This window comes from Macrobrachium nipponense, chromosome 1, assembly GCF_015104395.2.
Source record: "Macrobrachium nipponense isolate FS-2020 chromosome 1, ASM1510439v2, whole genome shotgun sequence".
NCBI lineage: Eukaryota > Metazoa > Arthropoda > Malacostraca > Decapoda > Palaemonidae > Macrobrachium > Macrobrachium nipponense.
The window spans coordinates 167,879,981-167,896,387 of NC_087200.1; the positions used below are offsets into that span (position 1 = coordinate 167,879,981).

General features: G+C 34.2%; 1 protein-coding gene and 1 long non-coding RNA gene across 14 annotated transcripts in view; one reads left to right on the forward strand and one right to left on the reverse strand.

Annotated features, from left to right (window-relative positions):
- LOC135219805 (uncharacterized) overlaps nucleotides 1–16,407 on the forward strand; it is a 1,047,642-nt gene that overhangs the window by 867,288 nt on the left and 163,947 nt on the right. The gene's annotated exons all lie outside the window — the stretch shown is intronic.
- LOC135219802 (anoctamin-8-like) overlaps nucleotides 1–16,407 on the reverse strand; it is a 495,835-nt gene that overhangs the window by 289,934 nt on the left and 189,494 nt on the right. For 7 of the 13 annotated variants that reach the window (XM_064256879.1, XM_064256878.1, XM_064256877.1 and 4 more), the window contains exon 2: nucleotides 13,891–14,016. The exons of the other annotated variants lie outside the window; for them this stretch is intronic. In XM_064256879.1, coding sequence (XP_064112949.1) covers nucleotides 13,891–14,016 — 126 coding nt within the window. The remainder of the gene's footprint in view (nucleotides 1–13,890; nucleotides 14,017–16,407) is intronic. 13 annotated transcript variants of the gene reach the window in all.

The following is a 16,407-nucleotide window of genomic DNA, read 5'->3' on the forward strand; positions in this document are numbered from 1 at the left end:
CGTGAACTCCCAGCATCCCCCAAGGCGCGTGATTCAAAAGTTTTAGGCTGGTAGGCCTATAAGTATTTTTCCGCGAATTTAAAAAAAAACTTTTGTAAGTCGACGTAAAAACGATTTGAATATTGATTTTGTGGTTTCAAATCCACGAAAGTAAGGTAAGCTAAGTACATTTTTAGGCAATTCTTTTTCATTAATAGCATCACTATAAAACTTATTGTGAGCTTTTTGATAACATAAATCTATTAAATGAGGTGGGTAGCAGAGATCGTTTCCTATCTTTTTTTATGTATTCTATTTCTTGTTCAAGATAATGTGGACTCGTGATACGCAAAGCACATAGGAACATAGAAGAAAAAATTGAAATTTTAATATTAAGATGGTGGCCAGAATAAAAATGTACATATGTTAAATTATTTGTGGGTTTTCTATAAATACTAAATTTACATTGGAAAGATTCTCTATGTATTAATACATCTAGGAAAGGGATGACATTGTTATTTTCAATTTCAACAGTGAATTTTATGGATGGCACTAAATTATTCAATTTAGAAAATAAATCATTTACATCGATACCAACAGGTAAGACTACTAAGATGTCATCTACATATCTGTACCATTTTAAGGGGACAAGTGTGATATTCGGGAGGTGTTGTCTTTCAAAAAATTCCATATATAAGTTTGAAAGGAGAGGTGATAAGGGGTTACCCATGGCCATACCAAATATTTGTTGGAAATATTTTATATTAAAAATAAATCTGCAATCACAAATACATAACTTAATCAACGAAATTATGTGACTAACGGACATAGGCAATTCATGCAGTACAAGTTCATTACTTAAATATTCTAGCACAGAGTCAATAGGGACTTCTGCAAACAAGGAACATACATCAAAACTGACAAAGATAGCACTAGGGTTTAGTACAATGTTATTTAATTTTTCCACAAGATCAAGAGAATTCCGGATGTGTGAATTAGATACAGTTCCTAGTAGCGGGGATAACAGTTTAGGTTAAGATATTTAGATAGTTTATAAGCAATTGATCCTACACTACTAATAATTGGGCGCATAGGTTTGTTTTCCTTATGAGTTTTGACTAGGCATATAAATAAGGTAATGAAGGACACTTTACAGTTAACTTACACAAAAGTTCATTTTATCTTTAAGAATTTGTTTGATATTGATATTAAAGTTTTTTATTACTTGGTCCAACGGATTTTTGTGAGTTTTTTGTAGGTTATTTCATCTTCTAGTAAAGTATGCATGCGTGATATGTAGTCAGTTTTGTCCAGAACTACTAACTACTGGATTTATCAGCCTTAGTAATGTGTAAGCTATTATCATTCTTCAATTCTTTTAAACTTTTTCTGTAGCAAACAAATAAGTGATAATACAGTGTGTGCATTAGGCTTTGGGTTGTCTTTCTTCATTTGTAACAAACCTTCAGCTTTACCAATAGCGACATCTCTATATAAGTTTGAAAAATACTGTGACCTACCACAAAATCATTTAGACATTATCAAAGGCATGACATATAGTGCTACGCATGCCTAAAATAACTTCCCCGCTAGCTACAGAAAAAGTTTAAAAGAATTGAAGAATGATAATAGATTACACATTACTAAGGCTGATAAATCCAATAGTTTAGTAGTTCTGTACAAAACTGACTACATATCACGCATGCATACTTTACTAGAAGATGAAATAACTTACAAAAAACTCGCAAAAAATCCGTTGGACCAAGTAATAAAAAACTTTAATATCAATATCAAACAAATTCTTAAAGATAGAAAAGAACTTTTGTGTAAGTTAAGTGAAAAGTGTCCCTCATTACCTTATTTATATGGCCTGGTCAAAACTCATAAGGAAAACAAACCTATTCGCCCAATTATTAGTAGTGTAGGATCAATTGCTTATAAACTATCTAAATATCTTACTAAATTGTTATCCCCGCTACTAGGAACTGTATCTAATTCACACATCCGGAATTCTCTTGATCTTGTGGAAAAATTAAATAACATTGTACTAAACCCTAGTGCTATCTTTGTCAGTTTTGATGTATGTTCCTTGTTTGCAGAAGTCCTCTGTAAAATCAGTTTGCCTTAAGTAAAGGGTCCGAACAGGACCGAAAGTACTCGGCTATCTCCCTTTTTCATTTTTTCCTTCGTTGCAAAAAACCTTTATTTATACATAGCATTACGTTTTATATACTTCGTGATCAAGTTATTCACATATATATATATATATATATATATACATATTCCCACGTGAGCCATAAGATTAAAACACGCAATTCGACATTTACGTGTGTGTGTTTTATCTTCCATTATTTTGTTGTTTGTAATCATTTATTGGAGTTCACCCAGAAAATGAAGAGTCCGACTTCCGTGTTCGTTGGTAATAGCAATGAACTGCCATGCTTAAAGTGTTAGCCGCCATTATCCCCACCGAAGCGCAGTGTTTGTGTGATTGCCAGTGTTTTTCCTCTAGTCGGTAGGTCATGCTGCTTTTTGTAATTTGGTTATATATTTTGTATATACCTGTCATCTTTAGGAAATTTTCATGTTTTTCGTACTATCACAATAGTCTTCACTGCATATTCCTAACATTCACATAATATTCCTAAAGTACCTTTAATTTTTCACGCGGGTTTTCGCCACACTGGTGTACTTTAGCTTCGACTAGTTTTATCAAAAATTATTGTCTTCGCTTAAAACCTGCTTGCCTGATCATTTGCTTATGATCAGGCAGGAATTTTTGTTTTTATTATACTACCTGTGAGGCTGGAAGCGTAAAGCCCTAAACTAGTTCAGGCTGAAGTAAAAGGAGAAAGACTGTGAAGAAAAATAATGAAGTCTAAACGTCGCATTCATTGTAAGCACATAACTTGATCATTGATTGGAGGTCAATCATGTGGTATGTAAACATGAGGTTTGATTTTTTTCCCAAGTGTTATAATTTTTACCTTTATAGGTTTTTTAATAAAAACAACTATGGGTGGCAAATATTGCACAATTAGTGTTTTGAACTCACAAAAGAACAACTAAAATGATAAAAAGAAGTACTAGAAACAGTGCATTAAAAAGTCAATGCATGATGTAGTGCAGTATATAACTCACTGGATATTTAGAAATAAAACGCACAAAAAAAAAAAGTTGATGTCATGCACAAAATTTTTGCAGTATCAAAACTTAAAACAAAAATCAACGCCATGTAGTTTCGTAGGATGGCCGAAGAGACATGAAGTTAGATCTGTACCTGGCGATCGTTACATAGATTTAACCTTTTTTTTATTTTTCGTGTTTTCAGCTTTCTGATTTTCGAAAAAGTATATTTTATACAAGAACACAGTAGAAATGTTTTGCAAATAAAACCTGATATTAAAATAAAATACCTAGAGCGTAATTTGTAAATTAATCCAGGATTACATCCTTACCTTGTGTAAAACTGACGATACTCTCCCGTCTGTAGTAATCTACTTGGAGTCATGTTGGATAAGAAAATTGTCATATGTTTGATAGAACAGTTTAACAAACGGTAACGCGCGGAAAGAAACACAGTCGTACTTAACACATTATATAAATACATATATATATATATATATATATATATATATATATATATATATATATATATATATATATACATATACATTACACATACATACATAATATATATCATACATATATATATATATATATATATATATATATATATATATAATTTTCCCTCTTGTTTTAGTACATGTATCTTCGTGGAAATCGTTATGGATACCAGTAGAAATACTAGGGTTGTTCAAAATGTTTTGGCGTCGTCCAGAAAGAAAAGCAGTATGTAAAAGTTTGACGTACAAAACATCGTTTTTGATGTTATTTAAGCCAATAAAAGCAAACACAAACTCAAAATGAACTTAAAGTAAAGTAAGATCGCACCTTGATTAAGTCTCTGTAGAAGGATGTGACTTCCAAGGGAACCCATGAAAACAAGCAACACGCTTGATGAGGATGACCCTAATTCACCATCAAGAAGAAATCCAGAAGTCAGACGAGGGAGAAGCAGCACAGAAGCAGAAGATAATTGTGCCTGAGACCGACGTACAAAGTTGGATGACAACCATTTGACTGTCCAACATGTGGACCTCAGTCAAGATGAAATGTAAAAGGGTAGGCACAGTGTTGTTCCAGACGATACCCAATTTCCCATAACTTAGGTGACAGTAGCTGGACCAGCCAACTGGTGTCCATGCCTCATAGTCGAATAACCAGACATCTAATAACCTTTACCTCTCTCCTAAACTGTAATCCCACATTTGTGGTTGCCCTCTCGGAGCAGAAATGAAGTCCCTCATGCTGTGGAAGAGTGTCTGGAAGCCTAGGATGCAACCCTCTTCCAAATTGGAATAATATTGCTTGAACATTGGTGAAACAAATGCATTGAAGGTTTAGGAGGTGAAACAAATGCATTGAAGGTTTAGGAGGTGAAACAAATGCATTGCAGGTTTAGGAGGTGAAACAAATGTGTAAAAGGAGGAATTTACAGATTCATCATATTTAACTTCCCATGGAGACAGAGTCCGAGCGACAACTTGGAGAAAGCTGATAAATCATTTCTGGGATGGTGTGTTACGAAGAAGCTTACTTAAGCAAGTCAATGTTCGTTGATGTGAGATGCCCGTAGGGTTTTTCTTTAGAAAGAGATTTTCTTTCTCCTGAGCGAAGAGAAAAGGAAATGAAGTGCATATATATGTGTGGTGTAAGTTTTCCTTATGCTCTGGAAGGCACAACTATAATGTGGACACAGTGATTATTTTTTTTAATAGATTTGATTGGTGTTGGAGAGATTGCTTTAAAATGGTGTTGTGTGGTGCTGAGTGGTGATGACTGATGTTGTCAGTTGGTGATGCCATTGCTGAATGATGATGATACCTGGGAGTGGTAATGTGTTGCATATGCCTAGTGGTGAGTGGTGTTGATTTTTGGTGTGGAAATGGTGGTGTATACTGGGGAAATGGTGTTGGTTGTGGAGTGTGGCAATATGATAAATACTGTGGAATGGCAATATTAATGCCCTTACTTGAAATGTTTGCAGGGGAATTATGACTTTGGAGAATATGTCAGTAGTTCGTGGATGATGAATGTGGCTAAATCTTCGTGAATTGTGCTGAATTTTGCTGAACTTTTAGTGAATTTTGTGCTGAATTTTTGGTTAATGGGCAAGCATTAACATTGGTGATGTTTTTTATACTAATACTGGTGATTTTGATGATAGCAATTTTGGTGATACTACTGATAATGATACTTCTAATACTAGTGATTTTTTTTATATACTAACGTGGGTGTTGTAATGCTATCAAGGGTGGTATTGTTTTTTTTTGTGGATATAGAAGGAACTAACGACACATTTTTTTTGCTTTTTTTTATGAGTTCAGCAGATAATTGCTTGACATCTACATGAGTCGCGGGGATAGTTAACAGTGCCGTTGATTTTTCTTTTTTCCTTTTTTGGAGGTTAGCCATCGCTGACACAAGTTTTTTTTTTTATCATGGGTGAATTTGAATTTATTTTTTCTCTCCAGTTGGTGGGAATTTTTTTTAATATCTCAGTTCGTGACTTGTAGTCATTGTTCGGAAACGTGTTTGTGATTTCAGCTGTTTGATGCTGCAGAGATTTATGGGAGAATCTTTGCATTTTTTTTAATGCATACGTAATGGCACTACATTTTTTTTTTCTGGATATTTATGTTCCAGAAGTTGTGGGTTTCTTGCACAATACCTTTGTCGTATTTGTGACAACTTTGCCAGAGATAGGAAACTTGGCTAAGTTTCTAGTGGCCTATGTCGTAGTGCATATGTAGAAGTCTTTGAATTTGGAGTTTTGTTATAATGAGTTGTGGCACATTGGTGATTTTTTCTAGAATTTTCTGGACAATTTTATTTGCCGAGTTTTTGCCCTTTTTCAGCAGTTATGCTAAGCAGAGGGTTTATAGTTTTTGACCAAAACATTGAGTTATTTTCCTGGAGAATTAGAGGTATATTATTTTGGAGATATAATTTGAGATATAATATATTGGAGATATATTTTGGCCATTTGACATTTTATTTTTTTTGGAAATATAATTTCCACGGTTTATGCCTATATGGTGCTGAGAGCTATGTTTATTTCAATTATTTTGCAGCCATCTTTGTTGCAAATAGAGACACATTTTTGAGGAGATATGGGCAATATTTATGAGTGTGTCAGCTAGATGCTTTGAGTGCATTTTTTTGGAGATGGGGTTTAATTTTTTTATTATCCTGCTTGGAGATACATGTAATATTTCTTACGAGACTTGTTTTATTCCACATGGAGTTATTGGTGAAATAGAGGTAAATATTTTTTATTTGCCGAAACAGAGGTGAATATTTTTTGCTGGAGTGGTAGTTTTTATTAACATGTGGTTATTGGTGAAATAAGAGGGAATATGGTGGTGTGGTTATTAATTAAATGGAGGAAATATTTTCATCACCGGAGTGATTTTATTATTAAGCTGGTGATTTATATATCTATTTATATTAATGGAGATGGCATTAATCTTTGGGGGTGACCTTTTTTGTGGTTATGTTTTTTTTAGTTGAATTTCTGGGAGTTTTTTCGAGCCAAGAGAAGAGTTCTGTGGTTCTTTCTTTATGGTTTTGTGACTAATTGGAGGCGAGTGGCATTACTACATTGTGGTCCTGTGGAGATGTTATTTTTGGAGGCATATAATTGCTGAATTGTGAGTTTACAGCAGTTTTTTTTTTTATCCCAAATAGGTGATAATTTTTTTTATAATTGGGCAGTATCATGTGAAAGATATGTCTTCAAGACAAATTTTGAGCAGCTTATTCATATCCTGGAGATAATTTTGTGAAATGTGCTGATATCATGTCAGTATAGAACCTTTTTTTGAGAATCATGGGTTTCTGAAGTTGCGAGTCTGACTAGACATTTTTTATGCTGCAGTTCAAGCACACGTGTCCGCAGGTGATTTTTTTGCTGAAAGCGCTGTGATGAGTCCGGTGTGGTGACCTTTTTCCTCTAGTGGTGATTGCTCAGAGTTTTGCAATATCTGGAAATGTTGACCATAGCATTTCATGAAAGTGCACGTATAAGGGTTTGCTTTCTGGCCGTCTCCAGTCGATGAATAGTTGTGATGGCAAAAATTCCGTAACTATGCATATTGCATTTGTTGGGGAAAACGCGGGGTTTTGTATATCATGCATATATTATGTGCTTTGTGATGGGGAAGTTTACTTGTGATTATCTTTTTTTATTTTTATTTTTTTCCTTTTCCTACGAGAGATGTAATTGGGGATTGAGCTTTAAATAGCATTTCTTTTTGGACGGGAGATGTAATTTATCGGGGTTGTGATTTACATAAATGGGCGTTTTGAGATTAATTATATGAGCAGTGAGTGTTTTTTGCTGTCAGACATTGGAGAATTTTTGTTGAAATATCAGAGCTTGAGAGAACATTTTTCAGTGATAATTTTGGGGCTGGGTTTGTTACGTGATTTTTTTTCCTTGGGCACATTACCTTTTTTCTTTTTTTTTACTTGTGAGAATTTCCGAGTTTGAAATGTGAGTGCAGAAGTCCGTGGAGTTGCTGTGAGTCCTGGATTGTGTGTGGTGGTGTGTGAGTTTGGAGAATTAAGTTAGAGAACCTAATATTTTTTTTATTTGAGGATTTGTGATAATGACTTATGATTTAGTGGTCATATTAAACGGAGTTAATTGGGAGACGTTCAGTTAGTATTTCTGAATTTTTGAGGTCACTATTTGATAGAAGTAGTATGTCTGGGGTTAATTTTCTTTTTTGATTGACCGATGACTTGACTGACATACTTAAACACACCATAATCATTGTTCCCCGACGCTAGCAAGATGCCCACCACCCGTGCAGATGTTGCTGTCGTTTGCCCTGGGTACTTACGAGAGTTTCTACGAGTCTACAGAGTTCTACAGCACTTTTGGGTCTACAGAAGCCGTTGGATGTTTTCCACTGGGAGACATTTCGCCTTCCTACAGCTTGCTACAGTCTGTGCAGACAGTTGCAGACAAAGAGGGATATTCAAGAATCCAAAATGAGAGAAAATTTATACGCCCAAGTGTTATTGGAGATGAAGCGGGATAGACATTACGTTGTGCTGCCAGAGACATGCAGTTACTTATATTTTGTGTTTTGAGCCGGCCAATGTGTTTTGTGTATATGAGCTGTTTTATGTGAGCTATGGCTAGGCAGGGGCTAGCCAGGGTAGTGGCCGAGCTATTCTGTAAAAGGAGGAATTTACAGATTCATCATATTTAACTTCCAATGGAGACAGAGTCCGAGCGACAACCTGGAGAAAGCTGATAAATCATTTCTGGATGGTGTGATACGAAGATACTTACTTAAGCAGGTCAATGTTCATTCTGTGGGTATGTGAGTTCGTGAGGGCTTGTTCAAGGTGCCTTTGAAATCTGGCTGTGACCAGTTAATTGGGGCGTTGACGAAGAGTGTGAATTCGTGTGTACGTGTACGAACTATGTCCATTCATAATGGCATGGTTTAGCCAAGAACGGGGGAGACGGCTGCCTTGGGGAGAAAGAGCCTGGATGGCTGTATAATGTATTTTTGTTTAAGTGATTTTCCAAGCTGTAATGGGCAGTTGTAGTGAGGGGACCGAGTGTCCTAGTGAGGGGATCGAGTGTCCTAGTGAGGGGACTGTATTTTGGAGAAGAGATAATTGGTGTGACTAATTACTGATTAAGACATTTAAATACCGGCAGGTTATCTGAGTTAGTTGTGTGTGAGACTTGAACTATTATCATTCCATTAATTATCTTATAAGAACTTGAATTATTCAACTAATACTTTGCTTTGAATAAAACATGTATATTTTTTGTAACTCCGACTCTTAATTTGATGACCTGATGGAATGGAGAGAGAGAGAGAGAGAGAGAGAGAGAGAGAGAGAGAGAGAGAGAGGGCTTTTGCCAGTGATTGCTTTAAGAGAGAGAGAGAGAGAGAGAGAGAGAGAGAGAGAGAGAGAGAGAGAGAGAGAGAGACTGAGGGTTACCAGTTCGCCTAACACTCTGGCTTAACGCATACCAAATATTAAAATGGGGGGGGGGGGGCGACGCCCTTCGCTGGTAATAAATGCATTGAAGGTTTAGGAGGCCAAGCTGAAATATGATGCAAGAAATCTCTTATGGGGTGAGGCCAGTAAATTTTTGGCAGTTTAAGAATCAAAATGAAACTCTGGTATAGAGTGTTGCCGTGTCTGGCTTGGGCTCTTGTCTGGAAGTCATCATCCTGGGTACGATCGATTCATTTACCTAGAAGGGGAAATGATAATAAAACCCGCAGGTAGGGGTTTCTACCGAATTGTTGTTTGTCACCCGTTGAATTTGTTGGGTTATCCGATCAGTGAAGAATAAGTAGCCTTGAAGGATATTCAGATAATACCTACAAATAAGACCTCCGTGTCCCAGGGGGTGAGAATTAGTAATTAATCCAAAGAATCAAAGTATTTTATTTTTTTTTTATTTCTCTAAAGAATCACAAGTATTTATTTTTTCTTATTTCTCTTTAAAAATTATTCTGGCCTCCTTTTGTGCTACACTACTAAGGCAGCAACCATAAAGAAAACGAGTTGTTTAGGATACACAGTATAAACAACATTTTAGGTAATAATAGCGACATGAAAATCTTTTCTGAAAACATTGGCAGAAACTCATTTGTAAGAAAGTTTGAACGTTAAAACCAAGGATAGTTTAAGGTTTATTTGTGGTTTTTAGTGAAGGATGACTTAGAATGGCAGTCTTTATGTTAACAAGCTCATGGAAATGTTTTCCTCTGATTTCTTGTCTAATCACTCGTGTAGGGGAGATAGTGCAACTTACCAAGAATATTGATTGATATTGTAAGTATTATTTAGATATCTTAAACGCTAAACAGACACATTTGAAATGTTAAGTAACTAAAATAAAAGGAATGAGGAGGTGACCAGGGAACTGGATTGTTGTACATTTAATGAGGGTTTCGAGTTACGGATCAAATCCTCAACTGTTGTGAATACATTCAAATTAATGATCATTGTTTTGTGGTGCTCAAAAGTGATCACCCATCGAAAGTTACAATACTCGAAAAAGTGCTAAACTTGTCAATGCGTACGACGAGTAGTGGTGTAGCAGGTGCAGATATTATGTCAAAGTTGACAAAATTGGAGCTTTTCCTAACATGTACCCCGAAGATATGTGGTTTCATGAGGCAGGAGATTATAATGCTCTTCTCACCAGACAGAAACAGCATTCGATTCCTCGGCAAGGCGGAATGATTTAGGAACGGTCCTTTAAATTCCAGGATGCTTCTAGACTCAAGCCGGGCATTGGATCACTGTCGTTAGTCGGCTGTGGTTAGTCGCAACCAGGGTGGAGGAAATAGAGTTATCGCGTTCGTCCGAAAATAATTACTTAGGTACGGGAAGCTGGAAAGATAGCACCTTCTAGATCCGTTCCTCTAAGAAGAGAGGCAATCAAAATGAAATTATACACACACACAATATATATATATATATATATATATATATATATATATATATATATATAGATATATAATATATATATATATATATATATATATATCTGTGTAGGGGTGTATATATGTGTGTGTGTGTATGAGAGAGAGAGAGAAAAAGAAAGAGAGAGAGAGAGAGAGTAGGTGGGGGTAAACGTGTTTGGGCGTATTTGCGTGCTTACAACAGAGAAAAATAATTCCGAAAGGGGTAAAAGCCTGGATCACGGTAGCTACGTAATCTATATATTGATTTCGGCGAAAGAAAATGACAGGAGCATTCCTTCCGAGACCGACCTCCTGAGGAATGCACTGATTTATTCATTTGTCTCTAGTCTAACCCAGTCTGGAAGAAGAAAAACAAAAAAGGAAGAGGATAAGTAAGGAAATCATGCGTTACCTAGCCTGAAAGACGACAAAGACTGTCATCTATTAGAGCAGAATATAATAGCTATTCCTGGAAAAGGAAGGAGAGGCAGAATTCTCAAGGGTGGGTGGGAGAGGGAGAGTTTCCAAACACAAGAGATTCGTCTTTCGGTTATATAAATTAGCTCTATTTTTATCTTTGTTTTTCAGTCTTTTAGTCACGTTTTCTATATTACTCAGTGTTTATTTTTTCATAGGTTTTTCTTAGCATTCATGTCCCTTTCAATTAAATATTTTCCCGTTCTATTTGCATTTTAATATTATGATGAAATTTTCGCTTGCACATTGCAGTGCATGCTTAGTGAGCAAAAGTAGAATAAATTTAGGTAGCATAGGATATTAAGTATCAGTAATTACATATCACCTTCGTTTTAAGTGATGTTTAAAGTATTGTCAACCAGACAGGCGTATATTTGTTCTCTCCGCCTTCGGATCATAAATTCTACAGAGTCATTTCTGTCTAAGGTCACTTTCATATTTTTTCTCTAAATTTTTGTCTTTCAGTTCGGGTTATTTTAAAACTATCAGGTTTGATGATTCCTTTTATATCCTGATTTACTGATCTGTGAAGCCTAGATGGTTGATGCACTGCAAAGGTTAGGCTACGGTAACTTTATTTTTTTATTTTTTTATTTTTATTTCATTATTGCTATTTATTTTATACGTCTTAATTATAGGTAGACCTCACTCTGTTTTGCTTTTCCTTCTTTTCAACTTTTTTTTATGCTACCTGTGCTATATAATAAGTAGGTTATCCGGCTCATCGGCCTTTTCACGTAGGCCTTCAATTAACTACTACCATATCAAAAGATGACGGCAGAAACTAAATAATTTTGTAATAGCGTTGCACTTATACTATAGAGCACAACAGCCTCTGCTTCATAATAATGACTCGCATTTTTCCATAAGAAAGGTGAACATATTATCAAGCAGTAATTTTAAGGTCAATATCGTAGAAACTTTAATTTACATAAGTAAGGAATTCATCATTCCAATTAGTATACAAATGTAAAAAGCATACAGACCTGAAAGGAAACACTTGAATATGTCACTGGTAAAATAAAGGTTTTTTAATTTCTTTAAGAGTAATATCAACATAACACTTAGAACTATTTAGAACTCGACGTGCCATCAACTATATATGAAGTACATTACTTGTTCAAGTTCGGTGCCTCCTGAAAGCTAATAAAAGTGGGTAAAATCTGTTGAAGGTAAAAATTATCTTTGGTCTTGATTTCATAGTGTAAATAAAAGCAATTAACGGTGATGGAAATAAATTGATTAAGTCTGTATACGTATAATGTAACCACACAGAAAAAATGCGGTTATATATGTTATATATATATATATATATATATATATATATATATATATATATATATATACTATATATATACATTCTAACGGAATGGCTAACATAAATAGAAAGAAAATATATCGAAGATTGGTATAGAGCAAAAAATACATTTACACAATTGTTTTTATTTCGTAAAGTGAAATGTTACTGGTTAGTTTTGTTATTTCGTCTTTATTGCGAACATACAAGGAGGAACTAAATAAATTCAGCCAGAAAAAAAGGCCTCTAAAATACGTATCCTAACTTGACCGTGCAAAGAGAAATATAGCTAAGCCCAAACATCGACAGCAAGATACTTGTTTGAATATAACAGCCCGAGTTGGATGCTCATGTTTTATATAGGATTTTCCTATTTATTTTGAATGTCCATTGAAACCAAAAAAAGAAATAAAATATACTCATTGCCTCTATTTGTCCCAGCCGTGGTTGGGAGATAAAAAGGTAAGGCAACATTGCATTATTTTTTACAATTACAGAGTTTATATATATATATGTACGTACGTACGTATGTATATATATATATATATATATATATATATATATATATATATATATATATATATATATCAATATATATATATATTAAAAGGAGCCCAAAATATGGAAAATATGTACTATATTTCAGAGACTACTGTGTCCCTCTTCAGTTAGGTAATAGTTAATGAATGAGAAAAGTTACAGAAAAGGCGATATTTATACCAAGAGATCCATCCACATGTAGGGCGTTTGACTAGGTGACCCTAGTTGATCATTTTTCTTTAATCTTCTTAGGGCATGGTTGGAGGAAGATTTTTATCTATGATATCTGAATCCCTGGAGCCCTTGGTGATATTCGTTACCTTTCTTCGATTGAATATCTCCAAGGGCTCCTGGGATTGAGATATCATAGATAAAATGTTCCTCCAACCGGAGGTGACCTAGTTAAATGGCTTACTCGTGGATGGATCTCTTGGTATGAATACCGCATTTTCTGTAAATTTTCTCATTCAGTAGCGTCTGAAACATAGTACTTATTTTCTATATTTTAGAGTTGTTATGGGCTCCTTTTATTAGATGGAATTCAGTTGTAACAGAACAATTTTCCCAGTCATACTTATATATATGATATATATACATATATATAGTATATTATGCATTGTATTTAAAGTTCATGTCTATATACATAAAATTTTAAAATACTCTACATCGTGTTGAAACTTGAAATTAACACATTAAACTGGAATAAGGTGCGGTAAAGATTTCAGCAAAAACACCAAAAAACATTGAAATGTAACAATAAAACAAGCATCAGCAGATGTCTTGCACAGGACAGTAAATGGCGTATCCATGTATCGTGCGTCATAATGCAAAAAAAAAAAAATGCAAATCCATCGAGAATAGACATACTGATAAAGAGAAAAAAATGATTAAACAGCATAAACACTGATAAAATGTCATAATAGAACTCTCACGTGTAGGTCTGAGAGGTAATAAGAACGGAGTGATAGAGAGGCATTTCGGACACGTGCTTCGATCTCACGACCAAGGACGTACCTTTGGAAATGGGCCCATCTAAGTGGAGCGTTTTGGAGACTTTCGCACACAAATGCTGTGGCGACCTTGAGATCATTTCGTGTAGGTGGTGGTGGTGGAGGAGTTGGTGATGGTGTTGAGGTGTTTCTGCAAAGGTATATTAACACAGCTGGTGAGGCAATCCAACAAGAAAGTGTGAGCAACATTTAGCATACACTCTGGTCTTGGTTAGAGTTGAGGTGGTCAGGGTGTGGGGTGGCGGTGCTAGTTAGTGATTCTGGTGGTCATATTTTAGTGGTGCCTCAATCATTTGGGGATGAATGATTAGTAGCAACATGTTAGATTTCATGAAAGAGCGACTAGAGCAATCTCTCTCTCTCTCTCTCTCTCTCTCTCTCTCTCTCTCTCTCTCTCTCTCTCTCTCTCTCTCTCATGCCAGATATATTATTCTAATGTAAGTGATTTTCTTCTTAAAATTTTTTGTTTCGACCAAAAATGATATTTATACCCTTCAAAGAAGATTTACGTTATTTGCTAAATGTAAACTCTTTTCTTGCATAATAAATTGTCCCTTCATTATAATTATGGATACAGAGTCTTTCAAATGCCCCAAATGCGGATAAGAAGTGAATATAATAGATTTGATAACAATATGTCCTAAAATGTCGATGCATATTTATGTTTTCTTCATAATAAAAACGTTATTACTCGATACAGATTAGGATGCTTGGAAATGAATTCTCTCTGTTTTTGTATAAATTAATTTCCTTTGTATGTCAAATGCATTGAAGGTATTCTGAAAGAGATTGGTATATTTATTTTATTTTTATTTTTCATTTCAGATAATCATTTGACTATTTTCATCTGAAAAATTTTACACCGAGTAATATTGATTTTGTTTCTCATTTGAACAACTTCATATAGTCATTAGATTTGTGCGTCGTTATGTAATATTTTTCATAATTGTCATTATCTCAGTCTTGGGAACTCCACAGTTTATGGTATCGTATTGTTACGGATCATATTCTTCATGTCATTCTTCGAATTTTGACTCGAGTAACTTCATCGATTTAGAAGACAGATTATCGAAATTTGAAATGCTACAGGATTAAGACTGAGAAACGCAAGTTCCATTGCACCACTTATGATACGGCTGCATTCCATAATTACTCGTAAAAAACGGAGCACGTCTTTTGCTCTCAATTATAACGCTCTTATTTTATTTATTCGTGTGTGTTTGTATTTTTTTTCAGTTGAATTAAGTTTCACTTACCTAAGATTTCCATCTTTCTGTATTATTATTATTATTATTATTATTATTATTATTATTATTATTATTATTATTATTATTATTTATTAATTATATTATTATAGTATTATTATTATTATTATTATTATGTAAACAAGAAAGTCAATTTTGCCGAACCTCTGGGAAAATTTTCCTGGTTTTTCTTTTTAATCTGGATATATGTAAGGGTGTTTTTGAGTTAACAGAGTCGCTCGAGTAATCTTAAATTTTTTTCCAATTATTATTATTATTATTATTATTATTATTATTATTATTATTATTATTATTATTATTATTATTATTATTATATTAGTGCTCCAAAGACCTGTGCTTAAAAAGCAAAGTCGTCAGATTCATTCTTCATTCACAAACACATCCCGTTTCTCAAACAAGATTGGAAAATAAATTATTATGTGAACAAAGTTGTATTCCAGTTATAACTTGACAAAATGCCGCTGATGCCAAACTACGTAAGAACTTTGTACATTTTGGTAATATGTTGACCAGATTGAATTACCCAATGTTCAGTGCCTTCTACGTTATTTTTCCAGTGGACCAAGTTAAACTTTTCACACTAAATATTTATACAGAAATATTCTAGGTCCTAGAATTTATAATTTTGCCGTAGTTATTTCATATGCTTCTAAAAAAATTTGATAATATAGTGCATGTATATAAAAATGTACTGTTTACATAACAGATTCTGCTCATCATTATTTTAGGAAAGTTGTTATTTTAGTTCTGTCAGAGGGAATTTCCAATGATCCTTAAGGGGGCCGAAAATGCACAAGACCATTGAACATTGTGATGAAAATTCCAGAAATTAAAATTAAGAAAAGAAGAGGAAACCAATAATATTATTCGGTAATATATCTTTCAGAGATAATTATAGATGAATTTTTTAATAGAAACGTATTCCATATCAAAACTGTATAGTGTTTTCATTAATATTCATGACAAGTTTTGCTGTGATAGCAAAATAGTAACTGTTAGCAGCTTATAAACCGCAATATCCAGAACTTCTCTTTGAGATGAAAACCATAAGCTAACTCGAGCGACTCTGCTAACTTAAAAACGCCCTTACATGTATCCAGATTAAAAAGAATAACCAGAGGTTCGGCAAAATAGACTTCCCTGTTTACATAATAATAATAATAAAAATAATATTACAGAAAGATGGAATCGCCTTACGTAAGTGAAACTGAATTCAACTAGAAAATCCCTGTACTCATGAATTCCACCTAATCCGT